We start from the raw sequence: 22,447 nt of genomic DNA, 5'->3' as shown, positions 1-22,447 counted from the left end.
TGATTCGTGGAACACCTTCGCTCAGCCCGCATGAACCAACCTGATCTCCCGGTTGCTGGACACTTTAATTCTCCTTCACATTCCTACACAGACCTTTCTGTCCTTGGCCTCCTCCATTGTCAGAATGAGGATAAATGCAAATTGGAGGAACAGTAGCTCATATTTCGCTTGGGCAGCTTACAGCCCAGTGGTATGTGTATTGATTTCTCTCACTTCAAGTAGCCCCGGCATTCCCCCTCTCTATCCATCCCCCACCCAAGTCGCACTAGCTTCTCATTTTCACCCTACAAACAGCTTACAATGGGCTGTTTCCTTTATCATTCTTACTTTTTTGAATATCTTTCTTTCATTGTTCTGTATCTCTCCACATCACCGTCGACATCTCTTGTTTTCGTTATCCCTAACCAATCTGAAGAATGGTCTCGATCAAAAACGTCACCCATTCCTTCTCTCCAGAGATGCTGCCTATCCCGCTGAGTTACGCCAGCTTTTTGTGTCTAGCTTCCAGTTATTGGTCTACATGTGTTATTTTCCATGCTGATTTTTTTTTGTTTTTTGGACAGCATGGTGCTAAACTAAACAGTGTTGAGCTGAATATCTCTTCTGTTATTACTGTGCTGTGAGCATATTGGTGATCACTGTCCAGGTTGGGCATAGTTGAATCATTTTTGGATAAGATGCTAGTGGAATCTAATTCCAGGGTACTGCAGTATTGCAAAGTGCCTGCGTTTGTTTCAGTCAATCAAATTAGGAAAGATTGTTGAAGCAAGCCAATATGAGAAAAAACAAAATGTAAACATTTTTTCCATACACCTGTGTTTTTCAACCTTTTGGAATAATATGAAAATTAACCAATTAAAAGGTTACATTACAATCTTCAAGATTAAAATTTGGTAAAGTGACAGAGGCCATAAACATACGTTCTGGAATGTCATTGTGATGATTGTGTAGCTCATTTCAAATTAAAAGACTTGTGAAGAGTTGCCATGTAAGTGGAAGTCTGAAAACCACAAGGTTTCAGTCTCATTCATTTTGGCCAATTGGCTACTGCTATTGTTTATTTTGGATGTCCAACTATATGCACCACTCATGTCTTGTGTCTTCAGGCCTTGCTGCATAGCATCGTACTATATAATTTACATTTCTGTCACAGTCATGTAAGTTTTGCAGTTCTCCAGTAGTTTATTGTTTCAGCAATTGATATAAAATTGTAAATTCCCCAAAAATCTCTTATCCAAATTTGAATTCTATTGCAAATAACTGACAGTAGGAGAGATGAAAAACAATCTCCAAGTGTCCAATAGAACTTCCAGTCCCAAACTGAAATAAAACAGAAATATTTTACTAGTGTGATTTTTTTTTTCTTCGTCTTTTGACTTCTGTCAGCAATGTGCTTGAGCTTAACTGGTTTGCCTGAAGTATTTTGAATGTGAAATTTCTGTTTTTTGCTTTCTCTCTTTTTTTAAGGCTTTATCAGTTGTCTAAAGCTGGTAAGCTCTGTGTTCCAGCCATGAATGTAAATGACTCTGTAACCAAGCAGAAGTTCGATAATCTTTATTGCTGTAGGGAGTCCATACTAGATGGGTAAGTATTCAAAACCTGCTGACCTCAAATCAGCCTTAAAGTTTCAAGAAATATTTATTATATCTATCTGGGAGTGAAATACTAATCCAGGAAATGGCAGTACTCAAAATATCCGTGGCAAAAGAAAGTGTATTGAAAACTTAGCCATTTAGTCCCAAAGTTTTAAAGATTGCTGATGTCCGTTGCTATTCATGTATGTCAAGGTCCCAAATGAAAGCCAGACCCCTCTTGATTGGCAGGTTTGGGACTAAGTATGCTATTTTATCTTTATTGAAAAAATATAATTAATCGGGTGGGTGAGAAGGGGAGAAAGTTTGAAAGCCAGCTTGCTTTAGGTTGCAGAGAGAAGGAGGGTGTAGAGAACAGAATGTCTGCTAGGGGGCAGATGAAGGTTATGAGGATTACAATATACTTGGAAACAAAGAGAAAATGAAACACATTGATTCAGAAAAGTAGAGACATTTCTTTGGAGAGTGAGAGTGTGTTTGGGGAAGGGGATATTATCTAAAATTGTTAAATTCAACATCAAGTCCCCATTTGCCCCATTGATTATGGGTTTCTTCACTGATTTGTCCTTGAGAAAGATGGATTATTGTAACAGTAAATGATTACAACAGTAAATGACATTTGTCCTTGGCGTGTGAAACTATTTAGGAACTAACTATAAATTTCATATTTTTATTGAAAGCCTCAAGAGGACAACAGATGTGATGTTTGGTGGCAAACAGGTCGTGGTATGTGGATATGGGGAGGTAAATATTTGCTGCTTTGTGCTTTCCAGACTGAACTAATTCTCAATTTGTTGTGCTAAACTTTTCAGACTAAACTTTCAATAAGTGTGTCCCTAATCAAAATTTATTAATGTAGATAAATATTATAATTTTTGAGCAGCCTTTAGCTTTGCAGTGACATCAGTGTTGAATTCTATTTCTCATCACTGTTCATTTGGTCTATCTGTTTGCTGGCTTTCATTTTCAGATTGTAGCTGAATCTGTTCACTCGCAACCACTAAGATTGTGACGGATGAGAGAATCACTTTAATATTTTAAGGTGGGAGGGAGTTATAGTTCAGACAAAATCATCTTTTCAGATTTCAAGCGCCAGTTTCTTTTAAAAAAAAATTTTTTTAAGGGTACTTTGGTGGAGGTACTTTTGGAAACATTGGCTTTCTGATTATTTTTTTTAGCAGATGACTATAGCTATTTGAATGTGGGGCACATACCAACACACAAATGATAGAGAAATGGGCAGAGTAGCAAACTGCAAAGATAACTAATCGACCCAAGAGATTTTAGTAGGTGGAAGATGAAGTTATGAAGTGATACATTTTATGAAGGAGAACAATTGTACATTAATTAGGAAAACATTGAGGGTGCTGGAAACATCAGCAGGTCAGGCAGGGCGGAGGAGTTGATATTTTTGCACATTGGTTCAGAGGATCATGTTTCAGTGCTGAAGCAGAAGACAATTCGCATTGTGTTGTGATAGTGTGCAACACAAGATAATATAGAGACTGGAATAGATACAGCCTACAATCTGTCAGAAGTTTGCAAGGTATGTTTTGATCAGCAAGGACTACTAGTTATATTTGTGGAAAATTATGCTGTAATAATGACCAAGTTTCTTTGCTTGTGCAAATATATTCGACATTGTCTTGCAGGTTGGAAAGGGCTGTTGTGCTGCCTTAAAGGCAATGGGATCCATAGTGTATGTCACAGAGATTGACCCAATTTGTGCTCTCCAAGCCTGGTAAGGACAAGAATAATAATGGCTGATTATACTTGCATGTATTTCATTATAGAGACATATTAGTGAAATGTAGAAATTTGAAACTTGGAAACCAACTAGAAAACATGCACATTTATCTAGTTTAATTTGCTGGCCCTGGCTAGGACAATCTTGCACGCACTAGTAATCTGACATTTGTCTATCTATATCTGGGCTTATCTGTAAAGTGGACAGTATCTTGTAGTAACCACTAAGGTTTTGAATAGCAGTTACTACAAATAGTAGTCTTTAGTTCCTGCCGAATAGGCTACCAGATTGAGGTGAGCTAGTCTTGTTCATAAATATCTGGTCAAATAGTGTAAACCTCTGGTAAGCCGCAAAATATAGGTTTATAAAAGTACTGGATTTTCTATGGAGTTTCCTGGAGAAGGTTGTACAGTAAATTTAGGTATTTGAATATTTTGGGGACAGCTTAAATAATTTGTATGTTCCATTTTTAAATTGGGAATTAGTCTAATTCTTCCAATCTTTCATTCGTTGGATTATGAAGTAATGTGATGCCCTTGCCATTTTAGTGTATTGGTGTAGATTTAAGAGATTGCAAACATACCAAATCTTGGAAATGCAGAACATAAAAATTGAACAAATTATTTAGGACATCAATGCAATCTAAATACACAACCATTTCACATCTGATGCTCTTGTGTGCTGGTGTTCCATTAAAATTGACTTTGTGTCTCATCTTCACTTAGTGGGATAGACAGTGGAAGAGTTTCAAAGACCTCCAGCAATGCACATCTTTTCTTCAAAACTGGATCGTTTTGTTCAAGCCATCTTACAGTTACTTCCCCTCTGACATCCTGCACTTCACTCTTTCTCTTTGTCACCTTCTCCATGGCATGCTAAAAAAATAATCTTTACTAGCTTAACTATTTTGTTTTCCCTCCTAATTGGCATTGATAGTTTTCCACCATCTTTTAAGTGCTTTGAAATGACGTCCCAAGCACAAGGAGCACTTGATATACAGAACAATCAACCCTTGCAACTCTGTTAACATTCCTCAGACATGATCTTTCATTGTGATTAGTCGGGTGACAGTCAGGCAGAGTGCAAGTCTCAATTGTTTGCTCCTAACGCACAAAAGTGAAGACAGGATCATAAAAGTATAATACTGTTTGCAGATAAATAGGCTGTCAATAATCCATTATTGGGAATGAAACGTCGAAGTATGAATTATCATTGGAATGATTACCTATGGCATCTGCTGGCACAGTATTAATTTGCGACAAGTTAAAACTGTTCTATACATCTCCATTTCAACAGATAATGCAATTTATATCATTTCATACACTTCAATGGGCAATCAGAAACAATGTGCAAACAAACTTGCCATTTGTGTATGTCTTAGTTGCTTTTGCATTCTTCCAAACACACCAAGTGAGAGGCATGATCAGTACAGTGGGTAAATCCGCCTCTCCAGCTCCCACTAAAAAGGAATATATCCGCCTTGCCACTTTCCTTTCCAGCTATGCATCCCTCTTCCGACCTGTCATGCACAAATTGCTCAATCACATCTTGTTCTTCAGGCAATGGTTCCACACTTTCTGTCTCAGCCAAAACAATTTGGGGAAATGTTTCAAGACAGGATCACCAAACCTGAGACTCTTTCCTGAGTGCTGACCTTAACAATGTGATTCTGTGCACATGTGCATTGACACAGCTCTGCCTTTCCTTTGCAGTATGGATGGATTCAGACTTGTCAAATTGAATGAAGTAATTAGGCAGGTGGACATCGTCATTACTTGCACAGGTAAATTATTAAGTTTAAGGAACAACATCTCGTATTCTGCTTGGGAAGCTTACAAGCCAATTGTATGAACATTAAATTCTCCAATATTAGGTAATAACCCATCCCTTTTTTCCCCTCCCTTGCCCTCTGCCCCCACCCAGTGCTCATCCATCTCTCCCACATCTATGTCCCTTCTTCCATTTGTGACCCTTTCCACTCCTCGTATCTTAGTCTTTTGTCATCTTTTCACCTCTGGCTTTTGTCTCGCCATCAGTGGTATTCACCAATCAATTGCCTTTCTCCCACTCCCACCTCTTTTCTTGGCTTTTCTCCGCACCCCACCCCCACTGCAATTAGTCTGAAAAAGGATCCTAACCCAAAATGTTGCATAACCAGGTTCTCCAGAGATGCTGCCTGACTAGCACATTGTGTCTTTTTTTTGTAAACCAGCACCTGCAGTCCTTTTGTTCATATTTAAGTTGTTGCAGCTTATCTGGAAAGAACAAATTCATTTTTAAACAATTGGAATTTCTATTCGATACCCATTCATTTTAAAGTCGTCTCTTGCATGGTTGATTATTTTTGAAATGCTGGTTAGAATTTGATGAATAACATCTTGGTTTATTTAGAACTAATTTTAAATCCATATCGAATGCTTTAAAGTCAACATTTAATATATATGACCAGAATATCAGCCTCTGGATATGATGAATTTCATAGCTCTGTGCTGCATCTGAAATGAGGAAAATGTACCAATGTTTGTGGTACTATTCTTCATTCCATTGATGAAGTAGCCAAGAGAAGCCATAGGAGAATCTGAACCATAACTACTTTGGGTCACCAAGTACTGAATGCTTTGACCCATTACAATATCCAAAACAATTCATTGTGTAAAGTACTTGCATTCCATAAATGTGTCTTTGAGCCACAAACTTGAGTTTTAATGCTGGGCGTCTACCTTGTCATTCAGGTAACAAAAATGTAGTGACCAGGGAACACCTGGATCGCATGAAGAATGGTTGTATCGTCTGCAACATGGGACATTCCAATACTGAAATTGACGTGGTATGCAGAGAAATTTACCTTGGTATTTGAATACTGAGATCATTGTGGAAAGTAAATGGTGTAGACTAATTAATCACTGGACATTCAAATATTGGGATCAGTAGATACATAGGGGGAAAATGCAAAAGATTTGTTTAATTTATAATATACTTTGATCTTGGGATTTTCCAAAGTGATTTGCTACTCATCCAATCATTTTTAACTTGAGTTACTGTTGTAATGTAGAGGTAACTCTGTACAATATTCCCATAATAGGATTAACGTAGAATGCAACTGTAAGTCCAATACTGAAGTTAACTTGGATTCTAACTAGATTGGGAGTAACTGACCAAAATTGCTTCAATATTCAAACAAATGTGATGTGCACACATGGAGTGGAATAACTATTTTTAATTAATAAAATAATTCCATAGCTGCAAGTTTGCAAAACACTTCCCAACATCTGGGTTCTTTTTGCAGTTATTCCCCATCCACAAGTCTGGATTGCCAGAAATCTTGCACATCAAGCATTTGTTTAGACTAGATGCCCTGTGTTGCTGAGGATATAACATCTGAACAGATTTTTATATTTCTATATATTTTAATAAAGGGATGTTTATTGATGTTTATTGCCAGCTCAGCAATTCCACTGTTTCCACTTCCCTTGCAGGCAAGCCTTCGAACTCCAGAACTCACGTGGGAGCGTGTTAGGTCACAAGTGGATCATGTCATTTGGCCAGATGGCAAAAGGATTGTTTTACTAGCTGAGGTAATTGTGTTAAAGGCAAACAGTCTCATTACCTGTTGTACACGGAGAAAATCTATCCAAGTATTTTCTGCAATTTGCTGGAGATGAACTATAATTACAGGTTGTAATCTGAATCTTAAATTTATAATGTGTTGCAATTTTGTATCCCTTAATCCCAGTGATAATTCTTGTATGATGGGAAATAAATCGACATTTTCCCCTGCAGAGCATTAGAGCTCATTGCAGCTGTGATAGGTAGACAGGTGCATCCTGGAAGGATGACCTCACCTCGCATGAAATGAATGGTCATCTCCTGTACCAACCTTGATTTCATGACCTTGGTATAAAAATAGAAAAATTAAAATTACTTTGCAGTTCCCTTGAACTATGGATCCTATGATGTATTCTGTAAAATATTTGTGACTGAGTAGCTTCATTCCCTGCTTTGTTTTTTATCCAGGGGCGGCTGCTTAACTTGAGTTGTTCCACAGTTCCTACTTTTGTCCTTTCCATCACTGCTACCACACAGGTAAGGGGTTGCAGAAGATATTGATTGTTCTTTACAGCACGTATCTGTTAACAAGAAAATAGAAATATATTGTACCTTGTTTTATTTAGTGGGTTGCAGAGAGCTACTGAATGAATACATTCCTGTTGATTTACTACTTTGTTGCAGATTTGAAAAAGATCATTCACACATTTTTACTTTTGTAGACATTGCATATTTATAAATTGTGTCACTCATCAGAATAGATCAATTAAGAGCTCTGGTGATCAAGAGACTGCAGATGCCAGAATCTTGAGTGGCAAGGCCGTTGTAATCTGGCAAACTGACCTCCAATTGCTGAGACCAGGTATCAGCTCCAGGACACCTCTTTATGTCCCTTACTTGACCCTAACCCTGTCAATAAAAAGGCAGGCCACAATCTCCTAAAACTATCACAAGCTCATCACTTCTGGAAATTCCTGTCCACAGCCTCGAACTCGAGTCCCCCAACTCCCAACAGAAATGCCTTAAGACCTTCCCTTTCTTTCAAGGACACATTTTTTTTATCCCTTTGATCAGTTTATTTAAATATATTTCTTCCAATGGACTGGCATTGCTCGTAATAAGATGTTTGATATATGTCAGGTCTGCAGATTTGAACTATTGCCAGAACCTCTCATGCTAAAGTGATACGCGTTGGCAGTTACACCGATGGGACAGTTGGACTGTCCATTGTGATATTATGCATTGGAACCATATATTCTATTGCTGGTCTGTGCTATATATAGCTATGTCTCAGCTGATGTGGCAGGAGTGATACCAAAATTGACTTCAACTGCAAATAGAAGAAAAGTCTCAATACATGTTTCCCAACCTCCCTAGCAGCTGATTACAGCAATGTGCCAGGAATTGATTTTGGAATCCACAAACCTAATTTCTGTGGCTGTAAGCAGTTGTTAACTGCCAGCCATAATCCTCATTTAGCAATACTCGTGTGATTCTTTACCATACTTTTGAACTCTTGTTATGACATTCACCTGTTCATGTAAGCAACTGTAATTTTACATTTTCCTACTCTGCCTTCTCAAAGCGATTGCCATGAAGTACAACTCTGTAGGGAATGACAACCCTCTGGTATCTTGCCCATTATTCTGTGGTATTAAGTGATGAATAGGTTATTGAACCATGGAGTGGGGGAGAAGGGTTTGTAGCTAAACTCTGTACTGCTCTTGCCTAATGATGCCGATCACACTCTTTTAAATGGCAGTCAGGAGACTGGCCTATTTGTTTCTTTTGTTGTAACTAAGCATTAAGTCTCATTGATACTCTGAGATCAAGTATTTGTTCCAGATAGCCACTTTTGTTGTACCAACAGTGTAACCATTCATGATTGAAATACACTGCCCAGTGTGGGAATTAACATATCCTTCGTCCTTAGGCACTGGCAATGATAGAACTGTACAATGCACCAGAGGGTCGATATAAACAGGATGTGTACTTGCTGCCTAAGAAAATGGGTAAGTCTTAGAAGAAGCATTATTTGATTGCAGACGGAGATAAGGTGCGCTGTGCAGATGGCTGTACTGACGAGAGCTCCGTGTCAACTCAGCAAACTTGTGTGGATTTACTTATTACTACTTGCTCTTTTTGCACATACTGTACTATCACATGTTCAGTATGATCGACAGACACCTTTGGAGATGGGAACGTCAGCCAACGCGGACTTTAAGCAGCTATTGGTAACACAGACGACGGCCTCCCCTGGGCGGAGGAGGAAAGCAAAGAGAGGGCAGCATGCTGGCGCTCTGTGCAGAAGCCCAGCATTCTGTTAACTAATGTGCATTCCTTGGACAATAAATTAGACCAGTTGCGTGCACGGATCGAACACCATCGGGACATTAAGAACTGTTGTGTTCTGGCGTTCACGGAGACGTGGCTGGAGACCAGCGTACCTGACTGTGCCGTCACTCCGGAGAGGTTTTCCGTCCACCGACAAGACAGAACAAAGGACTCGGGCAAGTCGAGAGGAGGGGGAGTGTGCTTTATGGTTAATCACTTGGTTAACACTTGGTTACCACTGTGAGGTTATCCACTTTGGTGGCAAGAACAGGAAAGCAGACTATTATCTGAATGGTAGCCAATTAGGAGAAGGGGAGATGCAACGAGACCTGGGTGTCGTGGTACACCAGTCATTGAAGGTAGGCATGCCGGTGCAGCAGGCAGTGAAGAAAGCGAATGGTATGTTGGCATTCATAGCGAGGGGATTTGAGTATAGGAGCAGGGAGGTTCTGCTGCAGTTGTACAGGGCATTGGTGAGACCACACCTGGAGTATTGCATACAGTTTTGGTCTCCTAATCTGAGGAAAGACATTCTTGCCATAGAGGGAGTACAGAGAAGGTTCACCAGATTGATTCCTGGGATGGCAGGACTTTCATATGAAGAAAGACTGGATAGACTAGGCTTGTACTCGCTGGAATTTAGAAGATTGAGGGGGGATCTTGTAGAAACTTACAAAATTCTTAAGGGGTTGGACAGGCTAGATGCAGGAAGATTGTTCCCGATGTTGGGGAAGTCCAGAACAAGGGGTCACAGTTTAAGGATAAGGGGGAAGTCTTTTTTAGGACCGAGATGAGAAAGTTTTTTTCACACAGAGTGGTGAATCTGTGGAATTCTCTGCCACAGAAGGTAGTTGAGGCCAGTTCATTGGATATATTTAAGAGGGAGTTAGATGTGGCCCTTGTGGCTAAAGGGAGCAGGGGGTATGGAGAGAAGGCAGGTACGGGATACTGAGTTGGATGATCAGCCATGGTCATATTGAATGGTGGTGCAGGCTCGAAGGGCCGAATGGCCTACTCCTGCACCTATTTTCTATGTTTGTAACTCTTCGTGGGCCATGGATGTCTGCGTTTTAACTATACACTGCTCCCCGGTTCTGGAGCTGTTGACCCTTAAAGCTAGACCTTTCTACCTCCCCAGAGAGTTCAGTTCAGTCCTCCTTACTGCTGCTTACATCCCCCCACAGGCTGATAAATCTCTAGCCCTGGACAAACTGTATGGGATTGTAAATGAGCTGGAGAAGTCCCATCCTGAGGCTGTGTTCATTGTTCTGGGAGATTTCAACAGAGTCAATATGAAGAAGGTTCTCTCAAAATACTTCCAACACATCACATTTCCCACTAGGGGAGAGCAGACCCTGGACCATTGTTCCACCCCATTCAGAGACTGTTATAAGCCCCTCCCTCGCCCTGCTTTTGGTAAGGCAGATCACTGTTCCATTCTAATGCTGCCTGCATACAGGCAGAAACTAAAACAGGAAAAAACAGTTTCCAGAGTCATATATAAATGGAACAATGAGGTTGATGAGGCCTTACAGGACTGCTTTGATACAACTGACTGGCAAATGTTTGAAGATGCAGCAGAAGGCAATATCAATGAATACACAGACTCTGTCTTAGGCTACATAAGTAAGTGCATCGATGATGTGGTTCCAAAAGCCACCATCTGCACTTACCCAAATCAGAAACCCTGGGTCGGACGGCAAATCCGTGCTAAACCTAAAGCTCAGCCTACTGCCTTCAACTCGGGTAACCTCAACGCCTACAAGGTAGCCAGATATGACCTCCGGAAGTCCATCTGGAAAGCCAAGATAGACTACAGAAACAAAGTGGAATCTAACTACTACAGCTCGGACTCCAGACGCATGTGGAGTGGATTACGCTGCGTTACAGACAACAAAGGGAAAAACGGGAGCACTGTTCAGCCTACCACATCGCTCTCGGACGAGCTTAACACCTTTTACGCTCGGTTTGATGCAGACAACACAGCACCCACCATGAGTCCACAGGTGTGCAGGGGGACTACCACACTGTCCTTACAAACGGCAGACGTGAGGTGGTCCTTCAAAAAGGTCAACGACCGCACAGCTCCAGGGCCGGATGGTATTGCAGGGCGGGCTCTCGGAGCGTGTGCTGATCAACTGGCAGAGGTGTTCACCAACATCTTCAACCTCCCCCTGAGTCAGTCTCTGGTTCCCACCACCTTCAAAGCATCCATCATCGTTCCTGTTCCAAAGAAACCAGTAACCTCCTGTTTAAATGTCATCAGTCATCATGAAGTGCTTCGAGCGACTAGTCAAAACGCACATCTGCTCCTCTCTCCCTGACACCTTGGACCCTCTTCAGTTTGCATATAGACCAAACAGGGCCACGGACGATGCCATCGCCATGGCAATGCATACTGCGCTCATCCACCTGGACAAAGGAAATACATATGTGAGAATGCTCTTTATTGACTACAACTCGGCATTCAACACTATTCCCTCAAAACTCGTCCCCAAGCTCCTTGATCTTGGACTGGAGACCTCCATCTGCGGATGGATATTCGATTTCCTGACGGGCAGGCCCCAGGTGGTGAGAATTGGCAGACACACCTCTTCCTTACTGATCCTCAACACAGGCACAGCACAGGGCTGTGTGCTCAGTCCTCTCCTGTACTATCGGTTCACGCACGACTACTGCTAAGCACAGCTCAAACATCATCCTAAAGTTTGCTGACGACACGACCATCTTGGGCCTCATCATAGCCAACAATGAGACGGCCAACAGAGAGGAGGTAAAGACACTAAACAGCTGGTGCCAGGAAAATAACCCCTCTCTCAATGTTAGCAAAACTAAAGAGATGATCGTGGACTACAGGAGACAGCGGGGGAGTGGACACCTCCCCATCCACATTGGTGATGCTCAGGTTGAAAGGATCAGCAGCTTTAAGTTCCTCGGTGTGCACATCACTGAGGACCTTTCTTGGACAGTGCACATGGCCACAATAACAAAGAAGGCCCGCCAGCGACTCTTTTTCCTGAGAAGACTGAGGAAGTTTGGCATGAACGACAGCATCCTCACAAACTTCTACAGATGCACCATTGAGAGCCTGCTGATGGGCTGCATTACAGTCTGGTACGGGAACTGTTCTGCCCACAGCCACAAATCACTACAGAGAGTGGTGAAGACGGCACAGCACATCACTGGCAACTGTCTCCCGGCCATTCAGGACATTTTCTACCGGCGATGCCTGCGGCAAGCACGCAGCATCATCAAGGACCACAGCCACCCAGCACGCAGGCTGTTCTCCTTGTTACCCTCAGGCAGACGATACAGGAGTATGGCTGCGCGTACCACCAGACTTAAGAACAATTTCTACCATCGGGCTTCTGAATTCGTAAACACTTTTCACATCATATATGTTGATTATTTTAATGTCTTTTTACCTTACTAATGTCATTTTTGTCTTATTTATCCTTGGAATATTACTGCTGAGGTGACCCGTTGTCTTGTCAAATACATTTCATTGTACCGTTGACCCTGTGCCAACCTACATATGACCAATAAATTATTATTATTATTATGATTGCTGCTGCTCGCAAGACAACCTGATGCACAAAATCAAGAGAATCAAGAAAAAAACATGAAATTAAGGAAAAGTCTCTCTTTACCTCTGGACATTATGCTCCAGGTGGGAATGTAAGGAACGGAGTTGCTCCGCTACACTCTAATTGCAGATTGATCTTAGAAGAGTAAGCTGAAAATTCAAAATGTTTGGATGGAAGGAGGCACAATGGTTCTGTGCCTGGTCCATGTAAAAGCTTTCCAGTCTTCCACATTTCCCAAGTCCGCAGCAAAACTTTCTTAGTTACCTATTGCACACAGCAATTAAATCTACCTCCACTCTCACCTCTGGCAGTGCATTCCAGACTTTAATTCCTTTGTATCTCTTTTAGGTATTTTGTTCTCCAGATCCCACTCTGCAAATGGAAACCTTTTCCCTCTGTTTCCTCTATCTATACTGTTTTAAATACCTCTAAGAAGGGCTTCCTCTGTTTTAAGTAAAACTACCTCAGTTACTCGGTTCTATCTGTGTAGCTAAACCCTTCATCACTGAAACGGTTCTGCTTAATTCCTCTGCATGTTGCCAAAAGCCTTAAGTTTCGTGACCAATATTGAACTGCCCCATTGTAATCAAATCAGGTTTTTTTTCATTAAAGTTCATTGTAATCTCCTTGCAACTGCACTCTGTCCCTCTATTTATAAAGATCATGTTCCCCTTCTTTTTTTTTACCACTTTCTCAACCTGTTATGCAGAGTTTCTTTATTCACCTTTATTATGAAACTGCTTGTTCTCCAGTTGATACGTACCAAGGACAGGCACATGCTTGTCTTCGGGACTTATCTTATTCTTTAGATGAGCTAGCACCATTACTCCAGCATTTTGTGTCTTCCTTCGATTTAAACCAGCATCTGCAGTTCTTTCCTACACATTTAGGGCCATTTATTTTTGTTTTTCCTATGGGTCGGTTGAAATAAAACATCTTTTGTTGATTAAATTGTTATTGTTACTCCAGGTTCTCAAGACCTTTCAAACTTATTTTGATTTCAAATTCTTTACTCAAAATCTCCCATTATATTTGTTTTTATCAATTCTGGCTGTTGAATGTGCTGTCAACTTGTTTTTCCAGATGAATATGTAGCCAGTCTTCACTTGCCCACGTTTGATGCACATCTCACAGAACTGACAGACGAGCAGGCAAAATACCTTGGTTTGAATAAGAATGGGCCTTTCAAGCCAAACTATTATCGGTAAGCAGCAAAATAGTTAAAGGTCTATGGGGCATGGACCTTGCAGTTAAAACAATCTAATTATAAAGCAATCAAGGAAAGCTGAAAATGCACAATAGCTGAACAAGAATTTATTAAATTACAAACCTGAAAGAAAGTCCACACAATGTGGATTTATTTAATACTAAGATGATCATACTTGTATTTTATAATTGAATACTATTCACATCGGTCTCAATTCATTGTAGTATTTATCAAATTGTAACTGAATCAAAATCTTGCTTTCATTTTCTAGGTCCTTTTACAAATAGGTAAAAAATAAAAATCAAACAGGTATTTTTCTTTCATGGAGAGAAAGACCTAATATTATTTTAAATTGTAACAGTGTTTCATACCACGTAGAGAGACATAGAGAGGATATTTCTATGTCCAAAGGGAGAATCCAAAACCAGGCTTCTGTTTCCAATATTAATACTTGTAGCCAGGTGAATAAACCAGGCTAGTTGAGTGACACAGCTAGTTGACTTGTCCCCTCAGATCCATCAACCTAGGTTTGATCCTGACCTCTGATGTTTGCACACTCTCACTGTGATCATGTGAGTTTTCCTGGGTACTCTAGGTTTCTCCCACTTGCCGAAGACATGTGGGTCGGTAGGTAATTGGTCACTGTAAATATCCCCTGGTGCTAAGGTGAGCAGTGCAATGTACAAACATTGCTGGGAATTTGAGGAGAATAACATGGCATTTGGACAAATAGGTGTTTCGTGGTTGGCATAGTCACAATTCCACAATTGTCACAACCCACAGTGAGCAGTAGGGTTGGTTCTTTGTGTATGATTGTGTCTGCAAGAGAGCTCTTTTTAACTTATTTGCGGGCATCTTCCAAATCAACTTGTGACTACATCCTTGTAGTTTCAGCTTGGACAAAATTACATGGGAAATTGAAAGGAAAAAAAATAGGGAAAGGTTTAGTCTAACTTGAGTCCTGGATAGAATCATTTATACCTAGTAGCAAGTTAGGAGCTTAGTTTGTCTCCTCTCACCCAAATAAGCAAAGTGTTGCTAAAGCATTCTTTATTTTGTTCCTTGTCCTAGGTATTAAATGCAAAGCAACAAGTACATCAAACAAGAGGGGGACCTTTTGTCACTAATGTAAACGAACAAAATCTCTTCTTTAGAGCTGGCCTTGATTAAGCAGTTTTACATATACTAAGTCATTTATTTATTTACCTAGATTGTGTATAATCTCAGCAGACAATTTTTTTACCGCATTAGAAGATGAAAAATGTCTGCAATGTAATTTTTTTTCTTCTAGTGCTGATGTGCTTTAAAATAATTATAACATCCCTGCTGTTAACCTTGAAAGAAACAATGAAGCAAAATGTTAGCTGTTTTAAAATTGTTATGGTGCATATATTTCAGATGTTCCTTTAGTTTTTAATTTGAGTAACAAATGAAAGGAAATAGTTAAATGCTGAAGATATACCATTATGGAATTCCGTAAAACATTTTCTTTAAAATATCTAGCTGTGAAATCCTAGAAAATCAAATAATATGGCTCTCAAACGATAACTCATATTTTGTTTCTGAAACTTTTTTAAATCAGGTGAAACGGAGTAGATGTGTGTCTGGTCAGGTAGCTTAGCATTAAAATTCTTTCTTTACTGCACTGGTGTTTGCTCAAGTCGTAGTGCTGTTTGAAACTTGTGTCAACTCCTAAGAAAGTGAGCTTCTTCCCCCAGCTGGGACATAGCTTCATGTCAATAAGATTGCATAAAAGAATGGTCTGCATAAGTGAAAGGGTCACCGTATGAACCATAACAAATAAAGCGTACAACTAACTAAGTGAGCTCTATAATTTTTTTGACATGCTTCAATATTTAAGCAGGATAAAGTTCCATCTTTATCTGTGGAAGATGGGACATTGACAACATTTTTTTTGCAGATCAGTAGGCTTATTTTGTAAAACACCATGAAAGATGTTTTTTGGTATTTGTTACGTGTAATTTTGATTAACTTATTTATCCAACTCCCCTACCCACTTCCCTCATTCTGAGAATCTTCAAATGGTACTAGTTGTTACAAACTGCGACTTCTGGTTGGTCTTCTACTAGCCAATGTTTTCACTGAGGTTGGGACTGCCTCGGATGCTGTCACCTGCCTGGCCAAACAGTGGAAAAATATATTGCAATATATGTCACCAATTGGAAGTTTGGATTTACACCAAAGAAAACCATTCACCCAACTGCACCAATGCGTCTGTCTGGCCTAAAGCCATTTTGTTTGTCTTCTGAGGAAAAATCTTGCCTTATCAATGGCCATCAGTCTTAATTACATTTTTTCCATAAAATTAAATGATTGCTATTTTATTTGAAAATAATTACCACAGCTATTTTAGGATTCCCACAAATATTAACCCATACATTTCTGCACATTGTTATATTTGTTCTCCCTCCCTGCAATGCTAAAAAACCGGATGTTTTTAAATGAATCCCAGCCATTTAGTGGGCTGTTTTTTAATATTATCACTTTGACTGTGGGGAAGAGGTTGGCATGGAATGTAGTAATTGTTGTATGTAACAAATAAAAGTTTTAACAAAATTGACACCAGCAAACTGCTCTGGAGAGCAGAAGAATCGACTTCAAAAGGAAACGAAAATCATCCATTTTATTGACACAAACTACGTTTTAAAATTGAGGTAACTATTTTATGTACTGTAATGGTCAAGTATTGTAGTAGATGAGCAATAATGAAGCTGTAATCATAAGTTCAAATAAAGTTAATAAATTCAGATTTTTCCATCGTTATTTTTCAATGTTATTAATGTCCAATAACCTTTTTCTTCACTCTTGTGTTTACAATTGGAGAGCAAATTCTTCTGGAATCTTCGATCCAACGTGGCAGAGGAAATATTTGTGCATCATTGTGCAGTGGGAACCTACACAAATTCCCAGTAGTGACCAGTTGAGGCTCCATAATACTTCCAAAAGTCTGCATAATATTCTGTAAATTAATAGTTTAAAGTTCTTAGGAGACCAGTTTTGATTAGAAGGTCTATAAAGTGTTTAAAAATAAGTGAAATTGTTTGCTGATAATTTCATGCAACTTACTGCAGGTGTGGGAATTCTGGACTTGAATGCCACATTTGTCCTTTTATCCTTTTGCTGGTGGGGGCAGCAGATAAGAGTCAAGCTTTGTGAATGAAAAGCGAAGAAAACAGACACCAGAAATCTTGATTGCCTCCAGCATTAAAATCACAAATGCTGGAGATAATCAGCACAACAGGTCTGGGCAGAACGAAGCAGTGGATGTCATGAGTCAATTTTTCAGCCAAAATTGAAAAGTGCAGTTTGCCGGTAGGAGTGAAGGGAACACAATGTCTGATAGCCGGGAGTCAATGTCACCTCTGTGCTTTTGATGACATCTACAAAGAATGTCAATGCTACTTAATTATTGCTGTGTAGTTGGAGGATTGAGGGCAATTGGAAATAAAAAAACATGCAAGAAAGTTGCTGGAAAACTGACAAAATCCAAATGTTAGAAATAAGTAGCAGATCTGGTACCACGTATGGAGCGAGGAAAATTAAAGGTTACGGGTGGCTCAGTGTATCCCAGTTAAGACACAAACTGAAAAGAATAGATATGCAAAATCAGTGTTGAGTTGCAAGGATGGCTGGAAGGAGAATGGTGTGATATACTGGAAATATTAACCTGGTTAAATTCAAGCCCCTCGGCTAACAGCAGCAAATAGAGTACGAAGTTAGACACAAAGTGCTGGTGTAACACAGTGGGTCAGGCACCATCTCTGGGGAAGAAGAATAGTTCACATTTCGGGTCGAGACCTTTCAGGCAGAGGCAAACGAGAGATAGAGGGTACTTAGAACAAATGAACGGAAGATATGCAGAAAGCAACGATAATCAAGGAAAACACGGAATGTGATGGTTAAAACGAGGTCGTAGACCAGGAGGAATCACAGGGGGGTTCTGCAAGAGAGTGTTGCAAAACTAGTCGGAGAGGAGAACAACAAAGTAGGACACGCATTGTTGGAGTAACAGCGGGACAGGCAGCATCTCTGGAGAGAAGGAATGGGTGGCGTTTCGGGTCGAGACTTCTCTTCAGAGATGTTGCCTGTCCGGTGAGTTACTCCAGTATTTTGTCTTATCTTCGGTGTAAACCAGCATCTGCAGCTCCTTCCTATGCATTCTTCAAAGTAGGCATGCAGAAAGAGAGTGTTGTAGAACTCTCTTCGGAAAGCGGAGAACTTCTTCAACGTAGGCATGCAGCAAGAGAGAGCGTTGCTGATCGGACAGAGGACTAGTGAACAGACACGGTACATTGGACAAGAAAGCAAGCGTTGATGTTTCCCGCCTAGTCCGGCGTTGGTCTGCACTGCACTGAACTGAGGAGTCCATCGCCGCCCTTCGCAGGACCGATCCAATCATGAATCGAAGCCCCCGCCTTCAAGGGGAGACTGTCCAGTGGGCGATGGGTGGGCGGTGTCCCCGTCCACCGGTGCTTGGTTACGACAAGTAACACTTCCCTTGTCTCCCGAGTGAGTAAGGATGGAAGCGGCGAGCCTGAGCGGGGGAAACGGCTCTCCCACAGCCCGGGTGAAGGAGCTCTTCCGAAACCAGCGCAAGGACTCGGAGGTACGTTCAAAGCTCAAGTTTGAAGGACGGAGAGTGGCGCCGCAGCAGCAATGTCAGCGGCTAATTATAACCGCAGCAACTCTTGAGAGAGTGTCAGCGGCTAATAATAAACTCAGCAATCCGGGAGAGGGTGTCAGCGGCTAATAATAACCACCTCCAAACAGTCGGTGTCACCCCGGGTCGTTCATCGGTGTAAAGGAGCGTCGAAGCAGCACCGATGGGACAGGATAAGGATCCAAACAACTTCGAAAAGTTGTATTAGATGTTCGGAGTTTATCGTAGCTCTTTATATTAAAATCAGTGAAGCAAACATACAACATTTGTGAACTGATGGCATCTCAAGGTTTACAGCTGTCCCATGATAGTAGAAATTAATATTTGCGGAAAAGTGTGGAAACCAAGTTAATTAAATAATGTGAGCTGAAATATACTGTATCTGAAAAGTGTATCCCTTCCTCTCTCCTACTCATTCCGTCGTGTTTCTGGTAATGGGATATGGTGAAAATAGGCCTGTAGCAAATGTGGAGCGAGAGCTCTTGGTTTTATTAGGCCACGAGAGAAGAAACAAGAAGATGAGACCTTTTGGACCCTCGGGATTACTATGTCGTCCCACAAGATCAGGTTACATTTTGCCTCAACATGATTTTCCTGTCCTAGATTTTTATCATTTGCCAGTCTGTTTTGAATGCATGCAATAACTGCGCCTCCATAGCCCCCCGGGTTAGAGAATTTCAAAACCTCTTTGCCGTCTAAGCCTAAACGTTAAAGTTCTTGTAAAGCCCTGGTTCTACATTCCTTAGTCACAAGAAACATCCTCCCTCCTGTCGAGCCTGCTAAGAATTTTGCACGTCTCGAGGAACTCTTATTTGTCTAAACTAGACAGTAGAAGCCGAGTCCTGCCCTCTCATGACAGACTCACCATCCAGGAACAAATCTGGCGAATCTTTGCTGAACTTCCTCCCTAACAAGCATATCCTCCTTCTCTGGGTTCACGAACTCCAATATAGTCTCCCAAGAGTTTCTCTAATTATAATTTTTAAAACAAGAAAAAATGCTGGAGCAATCAGGCAGCATCAATGGAATGAAAACTAGAGTTAATATTTCAGGTTAAACGTGCTTATCAGAATTAAAGGGAGAGAAAGTAAATTAGCTCTAAATTGGAGAGAGATTAGGAGAGGGATGGATAGGACAAATGGAATATTTCAGCAAGGGTGAGGTAAGGCTGTCTGAGTGATAAACCCCTGATGAAACCATCTGGTTGATTAATGAATGCATTTAAAGAGAAAATGAAAGGGCATGTAAAATCTATGAAATATAGGTTAGAACAGCACAGTGGCATGGGAGTTAGTGTTGCTGACTCACAGTTCGTGACCCGGGTTTGACCCTGACCTCTGGTGCTGTCGGTGTGAAGTCAGTAACTACATGGGATGCTCCAGCTTTCTCCCATAGCCCAAAGCCATGCTGAGTGATAGGTTAGTAGGTTACTGTAAACTATCACCGTTGTAGCTGGGTGATAGGAGAATCAAATCAGGGTAGTGTTGATGGTATATGAGAGGGAATAGGTTAAATGGAAATAACTAAGGGCATGGGATTGCTCTGAGCACTGGTATAGATTTAATGGAGCAAATGTTTTTTTCCTGTGTTGAAAAAAACAAAAGTATCCAACAGAAGATAGACAGAAAATGCTGGAGTAACTCAGCGGGGCAGGCAGCATCTCTGGATAGAAGGAATGGGTGACGTTTCGGGTCGAGACCCTTCTTCAGACTCATCCAACAGGCAGCATCAGTGAATAACCTACAGTAAAACTAACTAGGTTCATTGCAAACAGAAAAAGCGAGTCACCTGAAATTGTTGGTGCAGGAGGAGGCCATTTGGCCCTTCGAGCCAGCACCTCCATTCATTGTGATCGTGGCTGATATCCACAAACAGTAAACTGTGCCTGCCTTCTCCCCATATCTCTTGATTCCACTCGCCTCTGGATCTCTATCTAACTCTCTTTTAAATTCATTCAGTGAATTGGCCTCCACTGTCTTCTGTGGCAGAGAATTCCACAAATTCACAACTCTCTGGGTGAAAACGTTTCTTCTCACCTCAGTTTTAAATGGCCTCCTCTTTATTCTTATATTGTGGGCCCTGGTTCTGGACTCCCCCAACATTGGGAACATTTTTCCTGCATCTAGCTTGTCCAGTCCTTTTATAATTTTATATGTCTCTATAAGATCCCCTCTCATCCTTCTAAACTCCAGCGAATACAAGCCCAATCTTTCCACATATGACAGTCCCTCCATCCCAGGGATTAACCTCGTGAACCTACGCTGCACTGCCTCAATAGCAAGGACGTCCTTCCTCAAATTAAGACGTCCTTCCTCAAATTGTTGAAATGTTTCCTGACAGAAGACATGGCCAGATGGAAGATGAGGTGCTGCTGTCCAAGCTTATGTTGGGTGTGGTTGGAATGTGCAGTGTGCCACAGATGGATGAGTCAGAATAGGTGTAGGCTGGAAAATTAAAGTGGCCTGTTACTGGAAGCTCAGAACTGCCCCTAAAATGCTCTGCAAAGGTGCTTCAACATATAATTGTAGTTAAACATCTTTAATCTTGCATTTAAATCCTCCAGCAATGAAGGTAAAAATATTGTTTGCTTTCCTAATTGCTTGCCACACCTGTATGGTCACTCTCAGTGATGTTTGCACTAGGACATTCAGATTCTGTTGAACATCATCAACAAATACTCTCTTGAGCTCCTGCAGGAGAGAGCATATTGACTGGTTGCATCACAGCCTAATTCAGCAACTTGAACACCTAGGAACAAAGAAGATTACAAAAAGTAGTGAACGCTGCCCAGTCCATCATGAGTACTGTCCTTCCCACCATTGAAGGGATCTCGGGGAGGCATTGCCTCAAAAAGGTAGCCAGCATCATCAGAGACCCACACTACCCTGACCACACTTTCATTTCACTCCTGCCATCAGGAAGAAGATATCGGAGCCTGAAAACTGTGACGTACAGATTCAGGAACAGCATATATATATATGTATGTGTGTGTGTGTGTATATAAACATAGCACAAAAAGTAAGGAAATTTGTGTTTGGTAGATTATTTCTTTGTTGTAACAATGCTTCTTGGCAATAAATCTTATACCGTTGGAAAGCCTGTTTATTTCCCTTTTAAATGGTGCCACATTTGTAAGGAACATGCATTTGTGGGATGAGCAGCAGAGCTGAGTATATGGGATGCGCCCATGAAAAATTTGCCAAATCTTCTCTGCCACTGCCAAACAGCTTATTCTGCTGTTGCTATTGACTTGTTTTGAGCTTCTGGTACCCCCAGGTGCTGACAATCAGGTGCCTGATTGGCACCTGATTGGCAACATCTGTGAGCATGGGCCCTGCTACAGTGGTCAGTAGGTGTCTGCTCCAAGAATCGGCATGCCACGTTTGACTGATCTGGATAGGGCTCGTGCGATAGGGCAACTTCAAGCTGGTGTTCCGCAAAACCAAGTTGCGGCATTATTTGGAGTGAGCCCTAGTACCATCTCCAAAGTGAAGGCCAAGTTCCATATAACGGGGGATGTCAGAGACAGGCCGTGAAGTGGGCGTCCCAAGAAGACGACACCCGAAGAAGACCGTTTCCTCACCCTGTCAGCACTTAGGAATCGTAGGCTGTCTTCTACAGATTTGCAGTCAAGGTTTGCAGGACAATATGGCCGACGGCTCTCTGCCCAGACAATTCAGAACAGACTGCACGCAGCCGATCTCCGGTCTCATAGGGCTGCCAGGAGGCCTGCCATGACTGCCCTTCACCATC

The 22,447-nt window shown here is 41.2% G+C and overlaps 2 protein-coding genes across 8 annotated transcripts in view; both read left to right on the top strand.

The window, feature by feature from the left end:
* ahcyl2b (adenosylhomocysteinase like 2b) overlaps positions 1–16,781 on the top strand; it is a 56,355-nt gene extending 39,574 nt beyond the window's left edge. For 4 of the 7 annotated variants that reach the window (XM_078419568.1, XM_078419570.1, XM_078419566.1 and 1 more), the window contains 10 exons: positions 1,468–1,584; positions 2,273–2,336; positions 3,245–3,333; positions 5,052–5,122; positions 6,072–6,166; positions 6,816–6,914; positions 7,354–7,422; positions 8,819–8,897; positions 13,890–14,010; positions 15,085–16,781. In XM_078419568.1, coding sequence (XP_078275694.1) covers positions 1,468–1,584; positions 2,273–2,336; positions 3,245–3,333; positions 5,052–5,122; positions 6,072–6,166; positions 6,816–6,914; positions 7,354–7,422; positions 8,819–8,897; positions 13,890–14,010; positions 15,085–15,091 — 811 coding nt within the window. In that variant the 3' untranslated portion in view covers positions 15,092–16,781. Of the gene's footprint in view, positions 1–1,467; positions 1,585–2,272; positions 2,337–3,244; positions 3,334–5,051; positions 5,123–6,071; positions 6,167–6,815; positions 6,915–7,353; positions 7,423–8,818; positions 8,898–13,889; positions 14,015–15,084 lie in introns of those variants that run through there. The other 3 variants (XM_078419572.1, XM_078419571.1, XM_078419567.1) reach the window with 1 other exon arrangement.
* A 1,685-nt stretch (positions 16,782–18,466) lies between these two features.
* LOC144604834 (striatin-interacting proteins 2-like) overlaps positions 18,467–22,447 on the top strand; it is a 40,565-nt gene continuing 36,584 nt past the window's right edge. Inside the window, exon 1 of the mRNA XM_078419562.1 lies at positions 18,467–18,640. Within this exon, the coding sequence (XP_078275688.1) occupies positions 18,554–18,640 (87 nt within the window). The 5' untranslated portion in view covers positions 18,467–18,553. The remainder of the gene's footprint in view (positions 18,641–22,447) is intronic.

Source organism: Rhinoraja longicauda, chromosome 23, assembly GCF_053455715.1.
Source record: "Rhinoraja longicauda isolate Sanriku21f chromosome 23, sRhiLon1.1, whole genome shotgun sequence".
NCBI classification, from domain to species: Eukaryota; Metazoa; Chordata; class Chondrichthyes; order Rajiformes; family Arhynchobatidae; genus Rhinoraja; species Rhinoraja longicauda.
This window is presented reverse-complemented; position numbering and strand designations above follow the sequence as displayed.